We start from the raw sequence: 19,498 nt of genomic DNA, 5'->3' as shown, positions 1-19,498 counted from the left end.
CAAAAAAATGTAAAACACATACACATATGTGTGCAGAGCATATGTGCGCAAATTCGTACCCTGTTTGTAAGTCATAAAACTAAACTAGTTTGATATAGGGTTAAATATATCAAAGTCTATTGAGTAAAAGTTGAAAATGTATGACATCAGATGATACCTAGGCCCACCCCCCATGCAAAGATTAGGTTGAAAACTGCTAAAAGTGCGTAAAATGTTACTGAGGAAATGGCAAAGAAAGGTCCAAATTTTTATTTAAAAAAATTTAAAATGGGAGTGGCATCGCTTGCTTTTGTGTCAAAATCCATATTTCAAGAACTACTCGACCAATTTCAATGAATTTTGGTAGGGTAAACGTACCAGTGAACGGACGCTTAATTTTTTTCCACTTTATACACCAGTATATGTCAGGCATTCAGTCATGTGAAAACATTTGACAGCAATTCAGGACGATTAACTATTTTAAACCCGACCTAATATATTTGTTTTTTTGAACGGAGTCCTTTTTGTCCTATTCGAACAATTGATCTGGGGTTGTTTTAACGCATTTGGAATAGTCGACAGAATCTGGGTCAAAGGCTACAGCCCGCATTTACGAAACTCATTTTTATACTCTCGCAACAAAGTTGCTAAGAGAGTATTATAGTTTTGTTTTTTGGGTTGTTTGTAACACCCAAAACTAAACGAGTTAGATATAGGGTTATATATACTATAGGGATCAGGGTGAAGAGTGGAGTTCAAATGGAAATAAAATTTGGTATAAAGGATCGCACTATGAAGGGGCATATTTGGATGTAATTTTTTTGGAGAAGTGGGCTTGGCCCCGCCCTCTACTAGGTTTTTTATACATATCTCGTAAACTACTTAAGCTATATAAACCAAACTTTCTAGAATCGTTTCTTTTAGGTACTACCTTATACAGTCCAAAAATGGAGGATATCGGATTATAACCACGCCCACGTCCCACACAAAGGTTATGGTGAAAACTACTACAAATGCTTTAATTCAGTAAGGAAAACCACCAGAAATCTTAAATTTCATTATAAAGAAGGTACAGAAGGGCTCCACCCAAATTGGTATAGAAAATTTTTAAGTGGGTGTGTCTCCGCCCACTTATGGGTCAAAAACCATATCTCCGAAACTACTCCACCAATATCAATGAAACTTGGTTTGTAATATTTTCCTTACATCCCAATGATACGTTGTGAAAGTAGGCCTACTTCCTATATACCAGAACTTTCAAGTCGACCTGGATAGTTTACTTTACAATATGTACTTTGCATAAATACTGCAATTATAGTGTGGCAGCCCCTTTCAAAAAAATCGCCGAAATCGGACCATAGGTTTTCAAGTCCCCATATATCCAACATGAGGACCTCGGCGTTTCTAACCTAATGTTAAGGTTTCCAACTTTCAATGGACTTTACACCATATATATGACGTAGATGTGGGTCAAATTGTCTATTATATAATATTAAATCAATAAATTGCGAGAGTGTAATATATGTAATATATGTATATGTATATAGTAATGGACAAAACTCTTTCTTAGTGAAGGCCTCCTATACATGTTCACTTCACTCTGCTTGTTTCCAGAATACTTTTAATGGCTTAAATGCGCGAGATCGGCAGGTTGCATTATTTGTGTTGTAATATATATTTTATTTACTTAACCATTTATTCGGTACATATTCGTAGAACTCTTGCATTTTCATCCACCCATTTTCAGTACATCTAGAAATCAACTATCTGGCATGCTGTTTACTATATCTTTTGGTTGTTTTATGTAAGGATGATAACCATCGGGGAAGTATAATGTCAGACCTAATTTGAAAGCAAACTCAGACCCTTTTCCGTTAAGGCGATCTTGAATGGTGGACCTTTTAATTCCATAAATTCTGGAATTTTTTCGGCTAACACGTTCTCAATAACTTCCAAAGTCTGAACACGTTTTTTGTACCGTTTTTCATTACTCATTCTAAAAAGTTTTTAAATTAAAATAAATATTATAAATTATTGAAACTATTGCCTGTACGGATATTGGAATATACACTTTTTTAGTAACCGGACACCATGTCCAGACATTGAAATTTAATTTAATTCCATTAACCAGACAGTTGAATTTAACAAAATTTTTATTACACGTTATTTTTAGATCATTTTTGTTTAATACTAAATATTTACTAACTTTTTTACGTCCAATAACCTGCAAAAAATCTATGTCAGTAGCAAAAAAATAAGATATTATCTTAACAAAATTAGGTGAGCGTACAATTTTGTATATAATGTAGCTTGGTGGCGAAAACGAATAAATCCGGTCCAAAAAATACTATCTACATAACGCTCATTGACATGAATAGTGTTACAACTCAAAAAAGTCGATTTTTCAGGAGAGCGGCTTAAAGTTTTCAATTGTCTATTATTTAGCTTTTTCTTAGGCATAAACGTGACCCTTTTGAATTGTGTCGTTACTTGTAGAAAATATAAATCAATTTCGTTGTCATAAGTTAAATGTGCCGTTATTGCTGATAAAAGCAACACGAAAAATTTAATTCCCTTTTCACAAATATCGTTCAAACACATAATATGACTTCCTTTCAGAAAAGAAAAACAAATTCATCTTATAACAATATGTGTTGTAACACAAAATATCTCGCTGTTTTTGAAAAAAATCATAAATAATTTTGGCACAACTGAAATGTGTCGTTGTTGTGGTTAAAATATAATGCAACTTAATAAGTTTAACAACGGCAAATTCTTATTTCTCGATTTATTTTCCTACGGAGTAGAATGAAATTTTTATACAATATGGACGATGAAACTGCGAACATTTCTGCATACTCAACTCAAAATCGTAGTTATGACACTATTCATGTAAATCGATATGTATAACGATTTTCGTTATTCTAGTGGACTTTATATACTATGTGTGTATTTGTGTGTTATCTTAATAAAATTAAGTAAATAAATGCGGGAATATAAAATGTTCGATTATGGCCGAACTTAATTCTCCCATTGTTTTTTATTTTCTTCTAACTGAACTGAACTGAATATTCAATATTAAATTGTACCATAAAAGAACACTAGATTTCTTGATAACAGAATATTCAAGTTGAATAAAGTCTTTTAATACTTTGCTTGTAGTCGGACCAGGAATTTGTCTACGATGATATTTATAATAGAAATTCTGAGTCTAACCCTTTCTGTCAAGCCATCATAAAAATGAAATGCGATTTCGAAGAAAAGGAACGAAAACTTATGAATAGTTTATCAATGAAACAAGAACAGGTGAGTAGTTTCCTTACTTAGATAGTTGTTGTTAAAGTTGCATCATTATATGCAATAGCTGGCCAAACTACAGAAATCTCAAATTTGCAAACAGCATGATCTGGAACAATTAGACAGTAGCACCACATTGGTAAGTTATTAATTTATTAGAACTAAAGTCGGTAAATATGGCGGTAGTGAAATATCTAGTGCGTCTGAAAAAATACTTACTTTAAACTAGGAAACATTGACCACAATTACAATTTTCAGAGAATTACAGTTTGAAACTAAAACAAAACTTGCTTTGCAACAATTACACTATGCGGAAAAATCGACTTTATATCTGGGTATTGAATCAAACTATTTATTTCCGAGAGATTGGGTCATAAGCAAAGAACGTGTATCTCCCGATTTGCGAAGTTAGGCTCGAACATTGAAATACTTACCGTCGAAATTCGAAATTAAGCTTACTGGAAACGTTATTATTAATTCAAGTATGTAAGCTACCTAAAAAGCAATAAATATGAGAATACAGGCATGTGCTGGAAATCGCGTGATTTCATTTTGGTACCGAAATTGCAAATCGCTTGAATAGATTTGAGGTGTGATGAAATTCACTCGATTTTGTTCTGGTTCGAACTTAAATTTGAAACAGCTGATAGTCAAACAACGGCATTTAATAACAATTTTGTGTGAAATATTTTTGTGAATTTTAGTGTTTTTATTGTTTCTCCTTATTTAATATACCGAAATGATTGGAAAAATAATAAGAAAATTGCCGTATTGACGTATTTTAAGAGATCGTTCAAATCCTTTAGATATTCCAGAGTCAGTGTAAGTGCAATTACATACATAAAAGCTGTATGCCAAATGTTAACATCTGTTTATTCACAGATTAATTTCGTTCTACAGGGTAAATAAAGAACGATTTGAAAATATTATGAACAAAATAAGGCCCTTAATGAAGCCAAAGCTAACGTTGGAATGTCTTGCGGTAATTAGGTCGAAAATTACTAAAAGCGAGTTAACTCACTAACGAAAAACGTCAGAAACACTAAATTTTACAGAAAAAATAGCAGAAGGAAGATGCACTCAGATTTTTTTACAAAATGCAAATTGGGCGTGGCGTCGCCCACTTATGGGTCAAAAGCCATATCTCAGGAACTACTCCACAGATTTCAATGAAATTCGATATATAATATTTTCTTGACCCTGATAACACGGACAAAAAATGGGCGAAATCGGTTCACAACAAAGACTATTTTCCTTATTACTCAATTTTGAATTCCATCTTATTCCTTCACTTTATAATATATACATATGTAAGTACCAACGAAGATAGCGGAATAAAACTTTACACAAATAGTGTATATCATCTCTGGCATAATTTGTGATAAAATTGTCGAAAACGGACTATAACTGTTCACGGCCCCAGATATCGAACATGTTGAACTCAGCGCCTAAGGGTAAATATTAACCGTAAATCTCTGGTAAATGGGCAAATCTCTTAGATAATTTAATGTAATTCAGAGGATATTGTTTTCTTCGAATAGTGTTCTGTTCCAAAAACTATTAAAATCGGGTCATAACATCTCCTAGTTCCCATATACCTAATTATAGGTTTTTCAAAAATACTGTGGGCTTTATTCCGCATATACATATGTATTGGTTCATATATGAGATATCTTAGCAAAATAAAGTGAGCGTATAGTCTTGGATATAGCGCACCTTGCTGGTGAAAATTAATGAAATCGGTTCAGGAATTACCTCAGCCCTCATATACTACAGAGGTAGTCAAAATTATTTACACATCGGACGTTTTTTTACAAGTTTCACACAAAAAGCTTTCGCTTGTTGTTGTTATTGCCGCAGGGTAACAAAATGCTATGTTGTTGTAAACCCTGTTCTATTCCTGAGAGAATGAAGTCAGTTTGGCGGAAATAATCAAATGAACTGAAGACTCGCAGTAGTCAAAAGTATTTACACACATTTTTTTTGCGTCAAAAGTAATTACACACCGCGATTTAGCATTTAGTCTTGGATTTGGTTTAAGCAAGAGTAGTGATTGGCTTCTATTGCATTCATAACTAACTAACAAAGACTTAAAATATAAAATTTGGTAAATAAAATGGCGAAACCAAAGGAATTAAGAATTATAACTACATTGGAGACTGTTACTAAGTTTAAGACTCGTGTTTCGGCTTCGGAGTTAGTTAAAATTTATAGAATTTGATGGAATACTATTTATAATATTATTAAAAAAAGGACACGAAATTTTACAAGGGCAATTTAAAGATAATTGGGCGGAAACCTGTGGTAACTCAAAGAGAATGCAGAAGATTAGTAGGAACTGACATACAAAATCCCACAATTAGTCCTGTTAATATTGCAGCATCATCGAATGAACATATTGCATGAACAGACAATGATGCTACACTGCTCAGGACCTTAAAAAAAGTTAATATAAATGCCTACGTTGTGCATAAAGTGGTCAATATTTCCGAACCCAAAAAGCGATATTCCTCTTATTTGACTTAAAATGCATACTGAAGCCTGTAGTGGGCAAATAAATTATTAATTATTATTATTAATTATTAGTTCCAGTACTTCTTTAGTAAACCCTTTATCCATTTACCACGTGAGAAGAAGAATAATGCAGTTTAGACGCTAAATAGAGTCGGGAGTGACATTATGATTTTTTGGAGAAATTTTTCTTACTTCTGTTTTTGAGATTTGGTACTAATTTAGGGACCCTAAATCATCCGGATATATCAGAATTCACATAACCATGCCATTGTAGTGGTCCGTCGGCCTTTTCCAACTATTGACTACATTTTACAACAGGACAATGCTCCATTTCATGAAGGATCTTTACCTACAAACGTTTTAAATGAAGCAAATCAAGTTGACCTCCGCATAGCCCTGACCAAAGCTTTAGTCAAAATTTTTGGTCTTTCGTTAAATATCAGAGGACAATTGATATAATAACCGAAAACGCCGAAATTACCGACATTTGGTCGAAATTAACTGTTAACTTAGCGCCCAATTGTGTTGAATCAATTCGGACCATAAAGCAAGCTGTTATTGATGCCAATGGTAATGTAACTAATTATGAATCTATCGCCTTAGAATAGGAATTTATACTGAACATTAAAATGTTAAAGTTATCATTAAATAAGAACAGGATAATGGAGTTCATGTTGTGTGTAAATACTTTTGACTACTGCGAGTCTTCAGTTCATTTGATTATTTCTCCGCCATATTTCTAGCTATTCTAGCCAAACTGACTTCATTCTCTCAGGAATAGAACAGGGTTTACAACAACATAGCATTTTGTTACCCTGCGACAACAACAACAAGCGAAAGCTTTTTGTGTGAAACTTGTAAAAAAACGTCCGATTTGTAAATAATTTTGACTACCTCTGTATATATGACGATTTTACTTATACTTTATGCCGAATTTATGGGTAAATTTGTGTGTTATGTAAATAAAATTTCTTTAATAAATTGCGAGAGTATAAAATGTTCGATAACATCCGAACTTGGCCCTTCCTTACTTGTTCGTCTAGATTTACATTCAAAACTCCCCGATTAAGAGTCTCCGCTTAAGTGACTTTCCCACTTAAACACCTACAATTTTTAAGCCACAAATACAAACTTTTTTACAATCTTCCTCTTTTAAATGCTTTTTAATATTTTTGACATTGAATCTAAATTTATTTAATAACAATAATATATAATAAGTATTTTTGTTATTAATAAGAAATAAATGTGACTTTCATTCTAAAAGAAAAAATATTACATCGAAGTACTTGAGAAAAGCTTGGTAAGTACCTCGAGACACTTAAACGGGATTCATTTAAGTGCCTTTCCCGCTTAAGTGTCTCAAAAGTCGTGCATATTAAGAAGGGGCACTTAATCGGGGATTATTGTATATCTTGATTTTGGATTTTTCAGTAACTATATTCTGTAAATAATAATAATTTTTAAATAATCCTTTTTTCGAAGGCTTTGGAGGCTAATTTCGAAAGTCAGCGAATATATGTTTTTTACTTAAGACCCAATCTCTCGGAAAAATTAGTTTGATCCAATACCCAGCCTTAGTGTTGTACAGCGATATAAAATAATTTCAATCAATATGTTTCTTAGCTGCTGACTATATACATAATGAAATCATCTGAATTAAATTTTAAAGAAAACACATGGACATACATGTCATGTACTAAATGTTATTATTTACTTTCTACCTATAAACTTATTTTGTAAGCCAGTCGACACAAGTCGGCTAAGGAAATCTTTCCCAATAATACTGTACACTGTAATAAGGAACTTTCGAGTATAGCTTGTATGTTCCCGTTCATAATCGATAATACGGATTTTGGTAATCCAGTATAATTAAATCTTAATTAAGTTCTCAATATTGTCTTGACCTCTAGAGAGTAGTGGGATAGGAGCGAGGTGGATAAAGACACAGAGAAAAGCATCTAAACGGATGGATCTAAACTGAATGCCTTCATGTTTTGACAAAGAAGGTGCTTACAACAAGAAATATGTATATTTAGATTTCGTTATTATATATCTCTAAATTTTATGACCAAACTATATAATGTTAAACAACATATTCTAGCTTAATTTTATTGAAAAATCGTGTGCTTAAATTCATAATAGTAAACGGACCGAAATAGACAGGTTCCATCAAACCACATTATACTAACAAAATTCTCACCTAAATTTAGTGAGATTTAGTCAGATATACCTATTTCTGGGTCAACCAAATGAATGGAAATTTTTATATTGGATATGTCTAGTATGTCAGTCAGGGAAGTGTATGGATCACATAGTGATCGATTCAATCAATTATTTTCACATTCAAACCATCTATGTATGTGATATTTCTTACAATAATTTAATAAAATATCTGTAGAATTTCTTCATTCATATTTTAAATCGAAAATTCATAAATAAGAGATATAATATATATAATATTAATAATGTGTATATAGTATAGTTTTCACACCACAGAATAATACTGCAATTGAAGATGTTGGATATCAAATATACCGTCGAAAATATTGGCGGACAGCGTGACATATTTGAAAAATCAGCGTATTCGCTCGAAAATTGTTATTAGGGGGTTTTCGTGGTCGCCTATTTTTAAAAACGCTGTTCGCCATATCGGTTTTTTGTGGTTATGTCGAAATCCTGAATGGATTCAACGATTCTAAAAATATATTCACCTCTGCTGTTATCTTTTACATCGATCTGACATAGTATATTGAATAAAGTTTTCAAAACTTAAAAATCGCTTTGAAATTTATTTAAAATGCTTATATAACCGATGTCCAATGTTAGGTCAATTTTGCATGGTCTGCGATAATTAACAAAATTCAATATTCAGATCCTTATAGCTCGGAAAAGCTATACTAATTTCACGGCTCTACTTAGGTATACATACGTATTTATATGTACAGTGGAACTCCAAGTTGAGAACTACCGTTTTCAGAGGGTCAATATTATCATTAACAAGTTAATAAAAGTTAAGGGCGTACCCGAACATTTTATACTCTAGCAATTTATGGCTTAAAGACTCAAGTTAAGGTCTATACTCAATCACCTGTATTCACGAAATTTTAATAAGGTAGCACATATATCGAAATTAATGCTCGAAAATTTTACGAAAAGATCCGGCGACTAACTGAAGGTTTTAAGGCCGGAGCAAACTCCTGCAGGACCCCCAGAGGTGATCTAGTTGTTGATGACCAGAGTATACTGTGTTTGTGTAGGGAACACTTCTCCAGCCTGCTGAATGGCAGTGAAAGTACAACACCAGGAAATGGCGAACCCGATTCCCCAATCGACGACGATGGAACAGATGTTCCATTGCCCGACCGTGAAGAAATTAGAATAGCAATTACCCGCTTGAAGAACGACAAGGCGGCGTGGGCCGATGGATTGCCGGCCGAGCTATTCAAATAAGGCGGCGAAGAGCTGATAAGGTGCATGCATTAGCTTCTTTGCGGAATATGGTCGGAAGAAAGAATGCCCGACGACTGGAATCTCAGTGTGCTCTGCCCAATCCATAAAAAGGGAGACCCCACAATCTGCACCAAATACGGTGGGATAAGCCTCCTTAACATCGCTTATAAGGTTCCATCGAGCCGTTCGATACCAAACGAGGTTTCAGACAAGGTGACTCACTATCGTGTGACTTCTTTAACCTGATGCTGGAAAAAATAGTTCGAGCGGCAGAGCTAAACAGAGAAGGTACAATTTTTTATAAGAGTGTACAGCTACTGGCGTACGCCGATGATATCGATATCATAGGAAACAACACCCGCGCCGTTAGTTCTGCTTTTTCCCGCATGGATAAGGAAGCGAAGCGAATGGGTCTGGTGGTGAACGAGGACAAGATGAAATATCTCCTGTCATCAAACAAACAGTCAGCGCATTCGCGTCTTGGCTCCCACGTCACTGTTGACAGTCATAACTTTGAAGTTGTAGATAATTTCGTATACCTGTGCACCAGCATCAACACCGATATTAATGTCAGCCTTGAAATCCAACGCAGAATCACTCTTGCCAACAGGTGCTACTATGGACTGAGTAGGCAATTGAAAAGTAAAGTCCTCTCTCCTCGACTAACAAAAACTAAACTCTACAAGTCCCTCTCAGTGCAGAAGCGTGGACGGTGTCAACATCCGGTGAGACGGCACTAGGAGTTATCGAGAGAAAGGTTTTGCGGAAGATTTATGGTCCCTTAAACATTGGCAACGGCGAATACCGCAGAAGATGGAATGATGAGCTGTACGTGTTATTCGACGACATAGACATAGTCCAGCGAATAAAGAGACAGCGGCTACGCTGGCTGGGTCATGTTGTTCGAATGGACGAAAGTGCCCCAGCTCTGAAAGTTTTCGATGCAGTACCCGCTGGTGGAAGCCGAGGAAGAGGGAGAACTCCAATCCGATGGAAGGACCAGGTGGAGAAGGACCTGTCTTCACTTGGTATTACCAATTGGCACCAAACTGCCAAAAGGAGAGATGCGTTGCGCGCTGTTGTGGACTCGGCTATAACAGCATAAGCGGTGTCTACGACAGTCAAGAAGAAGAAGAACATATATTGTTTCGGCATTAAATACACCACTATTACGAAATACATTATTTACATAGTATGTATATCAGAGGTAATTCCAGGAACGAATTATTTTTTTCGAAGCGCAATGTTAAAAGAGTCCCCAAATCGTATGGAGTCGAACAAAAAATATGATATTACGCTTATGGATAACAAAACATTAACGATAAGTCAGTTTACAATGACGAATATATCAACAATTCTATGACCCCTCATATAAGTACCTACACCATTACGTCATTCGGTAGCTAAAGTTAGTGATATTATCAAGGTACATACGGCCCTAATATGATGAATATAGAATATAATAATTTATGTTAAATTGATTTCAATATAAATATTTTGAATATAATAAATTTTGTAGTAAATAACATATGTGGGAGTATAACATGTTCGGTTGCACTCGAACTTAGACCATTCTTACTTGTTCTAAATGAACTTACTAAGGGCTGATATTCTAAACCATATATAGTTGTATGTATATACGTATATATTATAACTTGGTTTGAATTATAAAGTGGTAATAGATTTATGTACAATTGGAATCAATGTAAGTTTTGGATATACATAATCGGAAATGATGTGGTACGAGTGTAGTCATTTGCCGTGACAACAAACCTATTTTACTTAAATTGTAGTCAACAGTTGCTTATATACAGTGTATGTATAGGTATACACATATTTACCTCAACACGTACACATATACATATAAATATATAGTACATATAAGCATTTGTTAACAAATAAAGAAATAAGGAAGGACAGAATTCGAACGCAGCTGAACAAGAGGTACTCTAGTAAACACAAAACAAAAATTACCACAAAGCAAAACTTTTCGTTAACGAAGTTGTGGGGACATAGCAATTGTTATATATACAATAAGATATCGTACATTGTATTCAATTTATAGTAATTTGAGAGTGAGACGTCTAAAGGACAAATGAAATGATTTTACCTTATGCAATATCATGCGAGTGTGTAAAAAGCGAAGTCCTTACATGCTAATGCACCATTCAACCACTTATTTGTTGGCAGTGTGATTAGAAGCGCCAAATCGGAATGGATGTGCAATAAAGCGGAATTTCACCGTCTAAATAATAGCGTTTAGCTTTCTTAAAAAGTATCGAATCAAAATTTTAATGAAATAACACACATAAAGCATTTTTTGAATACGAGCGTCGGTCTAAAACAATTTTGTGAAAACTATTGAATTTCTGATTTGAAACCATAAAGCAAAAAACTGTATATATGTATATACATATGTGCGGTTTAAAAATTAAATAATGTTTATTAGATAATCTACCGGGACCTATAGGCGCGTAACGTGTTAAATTATTTACACAGTTGTGTTAAAAAGTTATTGGAATATAACTCAATATCGATTACTCACTCAAGCCAATATGCAATGCAGAGGTCATACAATCTTTCAATACCGTATATCTACTTGCATGTATAAACACTTACTTTTACTTACGGATAGACATATGTATGTATGTATGTTATATTTAACTATAATATGTGTACATTTCTATATTTTGTTTAAAAATTCAAGCATACATTTCTTATCGAATATAATTATCCAATGTGAAGTTAATGGACTCTAAATATAAATTGCCAATTAAAGAACTCCAGTATTTTGTTTATAAAAATATATAGATGTCAAATACATGATCAGCGCTTTTGTGTAATTTTTAAACACATGCGAATTGTCGCAATTTACTAAACAAATATGTATACATAAATTATGAAGAAAATATCGGAAAGTAGTATTTATATATAAAATGCTGGGCAAACAAATCCGGTCAGTATTAAAATTTGAATTATGAGCTAAAATATTCATTAAAGAAAACCATTTTAATTGATTAGATAAATTACTAGCAAAAAGAATATTAATGTTAAATTTTTTAGGACCCAACTTTTTTCAAATTGGGTTAAATTCGTAAAATTAGGGATATTCAACAAAATGTGCAAAGTGATTGTTTGTTTTTGTTTTTTAATTTTACTCTATCTATAGGGAAATATTATACCTATTCTTTACCTACCTATTTCTTCATAACCGTTTAGGTTTTCGACCGGGTTTAAATCCCAGGGCATTTTATTTGATTTATTTCCATTTCTGACATAAAATCGCGTACCTGCAAAAAAAAACAAGGAAGGAGAACAAAATTTATTCTGAATGCGATTAATAGCAGGTAGTAGAATTTAAAACATGTTGGACCTGTGACATTGCCCAGAATCGTCCTGAAAATGACGTCGTGTTGGTACTGAAGCAGTTCTTCGATGCAGGGTATCAAATTCATATTTTCATTATAACATTTTCTTATTTTGTGAAAGAAACGTTAAGATCTAGATACCCCCTTTTAAAAAGACACTCCTTATATTGAATATTTCATTGTTTTGGCTGGCGAATTCGAACCTAATAGTACATGTATTTTGAAATATTTCTGTAATTGAAATCTCAAAGTTTTTTTACTCTATCTTAAAAATATAAGTGGTTAGTAACTTTATTATATATATATATATATTTGGCGTAGGAACCGCTTTAAGCGATTGCCGAATCCATCAGAGCGCGCCACTCATTCTTCCTTTTTGCTTTTTGACGCCAACTAGAAACACCAAGTGAAGCCAGGTCACTTTGCACTTGGTCTTTCCACCAGAGTGGAGGTTGTCCTATTCCGCGGCTTCCTCCAGCGGGTACTGCATGAACACTTTCAGAGCTGGAGTGTTTCCATCTATTTGTACAACATGACCTAGCGTCTGCGGTAATCGCCGGTGCCACAGTTCAGAGGACCATAAATCTTATGCAAAACCTTTCTCTCAAAAACCCCAAGAGTCGTCTCATAGGATGTTGTCATCGTCGACGCTTCGGCGCCATACATCAGGACGGGAATAATGAGCGACTTGTAGAGTTTGATTTTGGTTGGTCGAGAGAGAACTTTACTTTTCAATTGCCTACTCAGTCCAAAGTAGCACCTGTTGGCAAGAGTGACTCTGCTTTGGATTTCAAGGCTGACATTGTTGGTGTTGTTAACGCGGGGTCCTAAGTAGACGAAACTATCTACTACTTCAAAGGTATGACTGTCAACAGTGACGTGGGAGCCAAGACACGAGTGCTCTGACTGTTTGTTTGATGACAGTAGATATTTCGTCTTGTCCTCATTCACCACCATACCCATATCTATCTAGTCTGAAAAAACAGAACAAACGGCGCGGTTGTTGCTTCCAATGATATCAATATCATCGACATACGCCAGCAGCTATTAACGTTCATCCACCGGGGTGAATGCCAGGACTCGGCGACGGAGTCTCTCTCCCACCACAAATCCAACACCAAATTTGCATTCCTTTATATGGCCGCTGTGGTATATGTCACAAGTACCCACCTTCTTCCGTCCTTGTCCCGTCCATCGCACTTCTTGGATGGCGGTGATGTCATCCTTTAGTTGTATGAGGACATCAACCAGCTGGGGAGAGGCACCTTCCCAATTAAGGGTCCGGACATTCCAGGTGCATGCCCTCAAATCGTGATCCTTAAAACGTTTGCAGTGGTCGTAATCAAAAATGGGGTTTCTCTTCCAAGGCTCTGATTGTTTTTTCATGGGGGATGTTTTTTTTATGTGATGGGTCCCAAATCCTACGCACAACCGCAGAATCGGGCTTCACCTTCTCACTTTAGCTCGCCTCCAAATGGTTGTCTGTTAGCTACCCAGGGGATACTTTATCTAAAACCTTAAGTCGTGAGCTGCTTGAGTCATATACAAAAGAATCGTTCCTGGCCACTCCCAAGTGAATGGCAGTCAGAAACGTTCATCACTTGCGTGAACTTCTACATATGACCCCATCCTCCTTAATACTTCCACTAATATAATATACTAAGGCCGGACGTTTAGAAAATTTATTTATAATTATTGTATCAATTTTGAAAAAAAATTCCCGATACATGTATGTATGTGATTGGCGTTGCAACCGTTTAGCCGGTTATAGCCGAATCGACGATAGTGCGCCACCTCTCTCTCTCCTTCGCAGTTCGGCGTCAGTTGGAGATCCCAAGTGTAACCAGGTCGCTCTCCACCTGGTCCCTCCAACGGAGTGGAGGCCTTCCCCTTCCTCGGCTTCCTCCGGCGGGTACTGCATCGAACACTTTCAGGGCTGGAGTGTTTTCGTCCATTCGGACAACATGACGCATCTTAAGCAAAATTTTCCTCTCGAAAACTCCTAGTGTCGTCTCATCTGATGTTGACATCGTCCAAGCTTCTGCACCGTAAAGCAGGACGGGAATGATAAGCGACTTGTAGAGTTTAATTTTTGTTCGTCGAGAGAGGACTTTACTTTTCAATTGCCTACTTAGTCCATAGTAGCACCTGTTGGCAAGAGTGATTCTGCGCTGGATTTCGAGGCTGACATTGTTCGTGTTGTTGATGCTGGTTCCCAGGTATACGAAATTATCTACGACCTCGAAGTTATGACTGTCAACAGTGACGTGGGAACCGAGACGCGAATGCGCCGACTGTTTGTTTGATGACAGGAGATATTTCGTCCTGTCCTCATTCACTCCAGACCCATTCGCTTCGCCTCCTTATCCATGCGGGAAAAAGCAGAACAAACGCCGCGGTTGTTGCTTCCCGATACATTATAAGTACTAATATACTAGTGCTATAACCCATATACATATATATCTCTTAATCTAGAGTATAGAAGGGTATGTATAAGTTTTTACTATCAATAAACTTCTACAGTCTACTGAAAAATTTATCGGACAAAGTAGCAGTATTTTTACAGAAATTTGTTTAATTTAGTATCCGCCCATTTACCCAGTAATCAAACAAAGTTGCTAATTAACTTTCGTTATTAAAAATTGTAATGATAAATTTATAACGATGTGTGATTATTTAGGGACCATCTTGATGTTTATGTAAACTCTAGAAATCTAGATTCAATGTCATAATTTACTTAGTTGGTTTTCTCCAAATATAATATTTCTCAAGTGTCTTTTACATGTAAGCAAACAAATTGTAATTTTTTTATTTTACATGTGTATGTATATAGTGCAGATAACCCTAATGCAATATTGATTGATACACATGTGAATGTATGTACATATATATGTTCATAGCTAAATCGTGTCTCTAGACATTTTGTTGACTTGGCACATCTTATCGACGCATCAATAAAACTCCAATAAAAGCAAATAAACTACTTACGAACTTTTCTTCAATATACATGTATACTTAGATATATGTACGTACTTATTGTACATATATACATATGTACATATATAACGTATATAATGTATTAAAGAACCCTTCCGAAAAATCAGTTAGAATGAACTGTAAACCCAGCTAGTAAGATGACTAAACTGTTTTTCATACTATCAAGCGCTGTTTGCGAAAGCCTTTGATTTTCACCAGGTCCTAGGTATGGTTTATTGGGAAATTAATAGCTATTCTATACTCTCTTGCGTTATTACCATTTTAGTCGGGACAATAGTGTAGTTGTGAACTGGTACGTTTGCTGACAAGTTTGATGTTTTATTGCAGGTAAGCGTTAAAGCAAACTGGGTCATACATTTATTACAACCTTTAGTAAGCCTATGGTAAAACTTTCTGTTGAGTTCAACAGCTTATAACTTGTTATACATATATGTGCATGTATGTAGATGATATACATATGAACACACAGAGAACTTGTTTACTACATTTAATGTTGAGCTTGACCTGGTTAGAAAAAAAATGTATATATTTATATATAAATATACATTTGTAAATAACACATCAATCAAATATTTATAGCGTATTAATATCATTCCGTTGACACCTCCTTTTAATAAATACATATACTTAAGTATATACATATATATGTGTGTGTGCATATACTATTTAAATCACATACATTTAAAGCACATTATAGCTTTACTCTATATACAATAGCTTACAACGCCTAGTACAGACAACAGACTTTCATATCTCACAAGCTTTTTGACCGATTTGAACTAAATTCATGACCTTTTGTCCTCTTTTTCACCCTCTAAGGAGAGTTTGAAGATAAGCTAACTCGTTTAACAACTAAGTAATGTCAAAAGTAAATTAAATTGGTAATTTCTTTCTACCGTATAACAACATTTTCTATAAAAATTCCTGCTTCGGCTTTTCTTTATTCATTAACACATAAATTTTCATCGCATTTATAAAGATGTATGTATGTGTTATTCAGATTTTATGGAATAATCACCAAATTACTTTAAATAGCCGCGTCTAAACCAAGGTTCAAAACTTCACGAATTTTATAATGTATGGTTTTGAGTAATATTGATCTACTTTCAACTATTCAATTTCTTTTCATTTTATCCACAGATGCAACAGAGCTAAATACTTGCTCCAAACTAATTTTTTTATTACGTAGGGAGAAAGGTTACAAAGGAAGAAAGGCTGGCTAACTTCCGAAATATATTTTGCTTTGAATTTGAACAAAGTATCACATTCCTAAACGTGGTTGCTCAAACTTTGATAATGTATCGTATTCCTAATGAACGCTAGGCAATAAATGGTTAAAAAAAAGCAATCAACGCATCGTTAAATTTGTTGATGCAATTGCTCAATACAATAGCGACCAAGGAAAAAAGGTTAGCAAATTTTTAAATTTTTTACTATTTTTACAGTATTACAAGCGATCATTGAGATGCCAAATGATGTTTTTTTTTTGCTATTTTGTCCTTGAAAAATTTTTCTGCACAAAAAAATCAGACAGTCCTTTACGCTTTCCTAAAAGTATTCTTGTTATTTACAATGAATTTGATTTTTTTCACTTCAATAAGAATGACAATTTCTTCTAAAAAAATGTTTTGCTGTTCCTAAACGCAACACTGTTACAAAGTTTATTTATACAAAGTTTAGAATTAGTAATGCTGCAAAGTATCGATAAAATTTCACAACAACAATTCAAGTAAACATTTTGATATTTGACGTAAAATTGCCGCTTTTATTTAGGGATAGCGCATCGACGTTAACGCTGAGCGTTAAAAAACGTTCCGCCAACGCTTTTATTTAGGGAAGGCAGTAGGAAGTCAACATATGTTTGCAACTGAAAGCTTTCACTATTTGAAGTACATATCTCGTGCGTACTGAAGTACTCGTATATGATTTAAAAAGTTTTAATTGAATTACAGAAGACATATCATTAATAAAAAATAAGAATACATCGGACCAATGTCTTTTTGGTTTCTATTACTAAGATAAAAAAAAGATAACCACTGAAGAAATCTTGGTTGAAAACCAAGAATATCCAGTTTTTTCAAAATAATTGAATGTTTTACTTTATCGACAGATTTTAGTCTGTGTATATAACTCAGTATTCTTATTCTGGCGTTTTAGAAAGTCAAGCAAATTTGTTAGTGTATATTTCGCTTTACAAATATGTGCTGAGAATGTTAAATTTATGGACTAATATAGGAGTTATAATTGCTTCAAAAAGTTTTGGTATTGCTGCATCTTTGCTATTCTCCTCCAGTTTTCAAAACATGGCCTAAATCTACTCTTAACAAAAGAAGTAAACCGGCTTTTACAATATCTGACCATAATGAAGAATGAGGAAATCATATTTTTATACTCCCGCAACATGTACCAAAGTATTATAGTTTTGTCTACATAACTGTTGTTTGTCAGTCATAAAACTAAGCGAGTTAGATATAGGGTTATATATGTACATATATCAAGATGTTGAGAGGAGTTGAAATCCGTCCATCCGTCCGTCCAACGGATAACTTGAGTAAAAATTAAGATATCTTAACAAAACTTGATACATATATTCCTTGGAACTGTTGCTATTGAAAATGGAATTGGAAATCGGACCATTGCCACGCACACAAGATGGCGAAAACCTAAAACTTACATATAAAGTCTCAAAACTAATATTTTAATATTTTTGCTTTTAGAATGAAAGTCACTTGCATTTCTTATTAATAACAAAAATACTTATTAATACCAATAAATATGAAAAAAACATTACAAAACTATGTACATGTTTTCTTTTTGACAATACTCAGCGCATTCAACGACAAAAATATTAATGCCCGGTTTCACAGTCAGTGCTTAGGTTGTGCTTATGATAAAACAGAAATATTGCGTTTTACAGTTCATACTTAAGTACTGAAATTGGGAGACTTAAGCAGTGCTTAAGTAACAGCTGATTTTTGTTTTGAATATTGACTTATTTGTCAAAAAAATAAAATAAAAATTATTGCTGCAAATTTTTTTTGGAATTTCTTGCATTCAATGACGGTATATGCTTTCCTGCGAGTTACAATAGGTGCCCCCACTCGCTTGCGGTGAAATTCGGTGTCCTTTTATTGTTTCCATCCATTTCCAAGATTCTAAATTTATTCGTCGCAAAGTTATTTTTCATCAACAATAATTTCAATTTGTCAGATGGTATTTGTAAACAAATAGTTTTCATTGTGCTGCCATATATCATAATAGAATTTTATAGAAAATAAGCATCGACTGTGAAACGCAAATGACTACTCAGTCAACAACAATGCTTAGCTAAGATTTTATTTGGGCACAACTTAAGTACGAACTGTGAAACCGGGCATAAGACACTTAAAAATAATTTGTTTTTTCATTGAAACGTAATTTAGATATAGTTTTACATTTCCTATGATTGCAACTAGTAAACCAAAACAAAATTGTACTAACAAGCAATTTTTTCTTATTTTAAAGTATACATAAATATCAGAAACTAAATATATAAGTTCGTGGATTGTTGTTCGCTTTAGTCTACGCCTGCTATTTCTAGTCTCTCCTAGTCGTGGGCCTTCTAAGTTTACTTAATTTTTCAACCTCTCTGAATGATTCAATACATCTTCGTGAATAACTTTCCGAACTTTTTATATGAAGATCACGGTGTAAATTGCGTATGTATGTATATACCACGGTGCATTTACAAAATTTCCGTAGCGCATCCACACAATTGAATTCCGTATGTCCCAATAGGTTTCAACGTTTGATTATATACGATGATTTTGTTTGATATTGTTACCTGCGATTTGTTACCAATTAACCAGCTTATTTTGTTATATCTTAGTTTTGGTTCAGCAACTTTTTTTTGT

The 19,498-nt window shown here is 34.2% G+C and overlaps 1 protein-coding gene across 12 annotated transcripts in view; it reads left to right on the top strand.

The window, feature by feature from the left end:
- LOC105220142 (uncharacterized) overlaps positions 1 to 19,498 on the top strand; it is a 130,348-nt gene that overhangs the window by 54,354 nt on the left and 56,496 nt on the right. For 10 of the 12 annotated variants that reach the window (XR_008470175.1, XM_054226269.1, XM_054226274.1 and 7 more), the window contains 2 exons: positions 3,142 to 3,285; positions 3,344 to 3,415. The exons of 1 other annotated variant lie outside the window; for it this stretch is intronic. Coding sequence is in view for 10 of the 11 variants with exons in the window: in XM_054226269.1 (XP_054082244.1) it covers positions 3,142 to 3,285; positions 3,344 to 3,415 (216 nt within the window). In the remaining variant the exon portion in view is untranslated. The remainder of the gene's footprint in view (positions 1 to 3,141; positions 3,286 to 3,343; positions 3,416 to 19,498) is intronic. One more of the 12 variants, XM_054226277.1, reaches the window with a different exon arrangement.

This window comes from Zeugodacus cucurbitae, chromosome 3, assembly GCF_028554725.1.
Source record: "Zeugodacus cucurbitae isolate PBARC_wt_2022May chromosome 3, idZeuCucr1.2, whole genome shotgun sequence".
Lineage (NCBI taxonomy): Eukaryota > Metazoa > Arthropoda > Insecta > Diptera > Tephritidae > Zeugodacus > Zeugodacus cucurbitae.
Note: the sequence above shows the minus strand (reverse complement) of the source record. Positions and strands in the feature narration are given on the sequence as shown.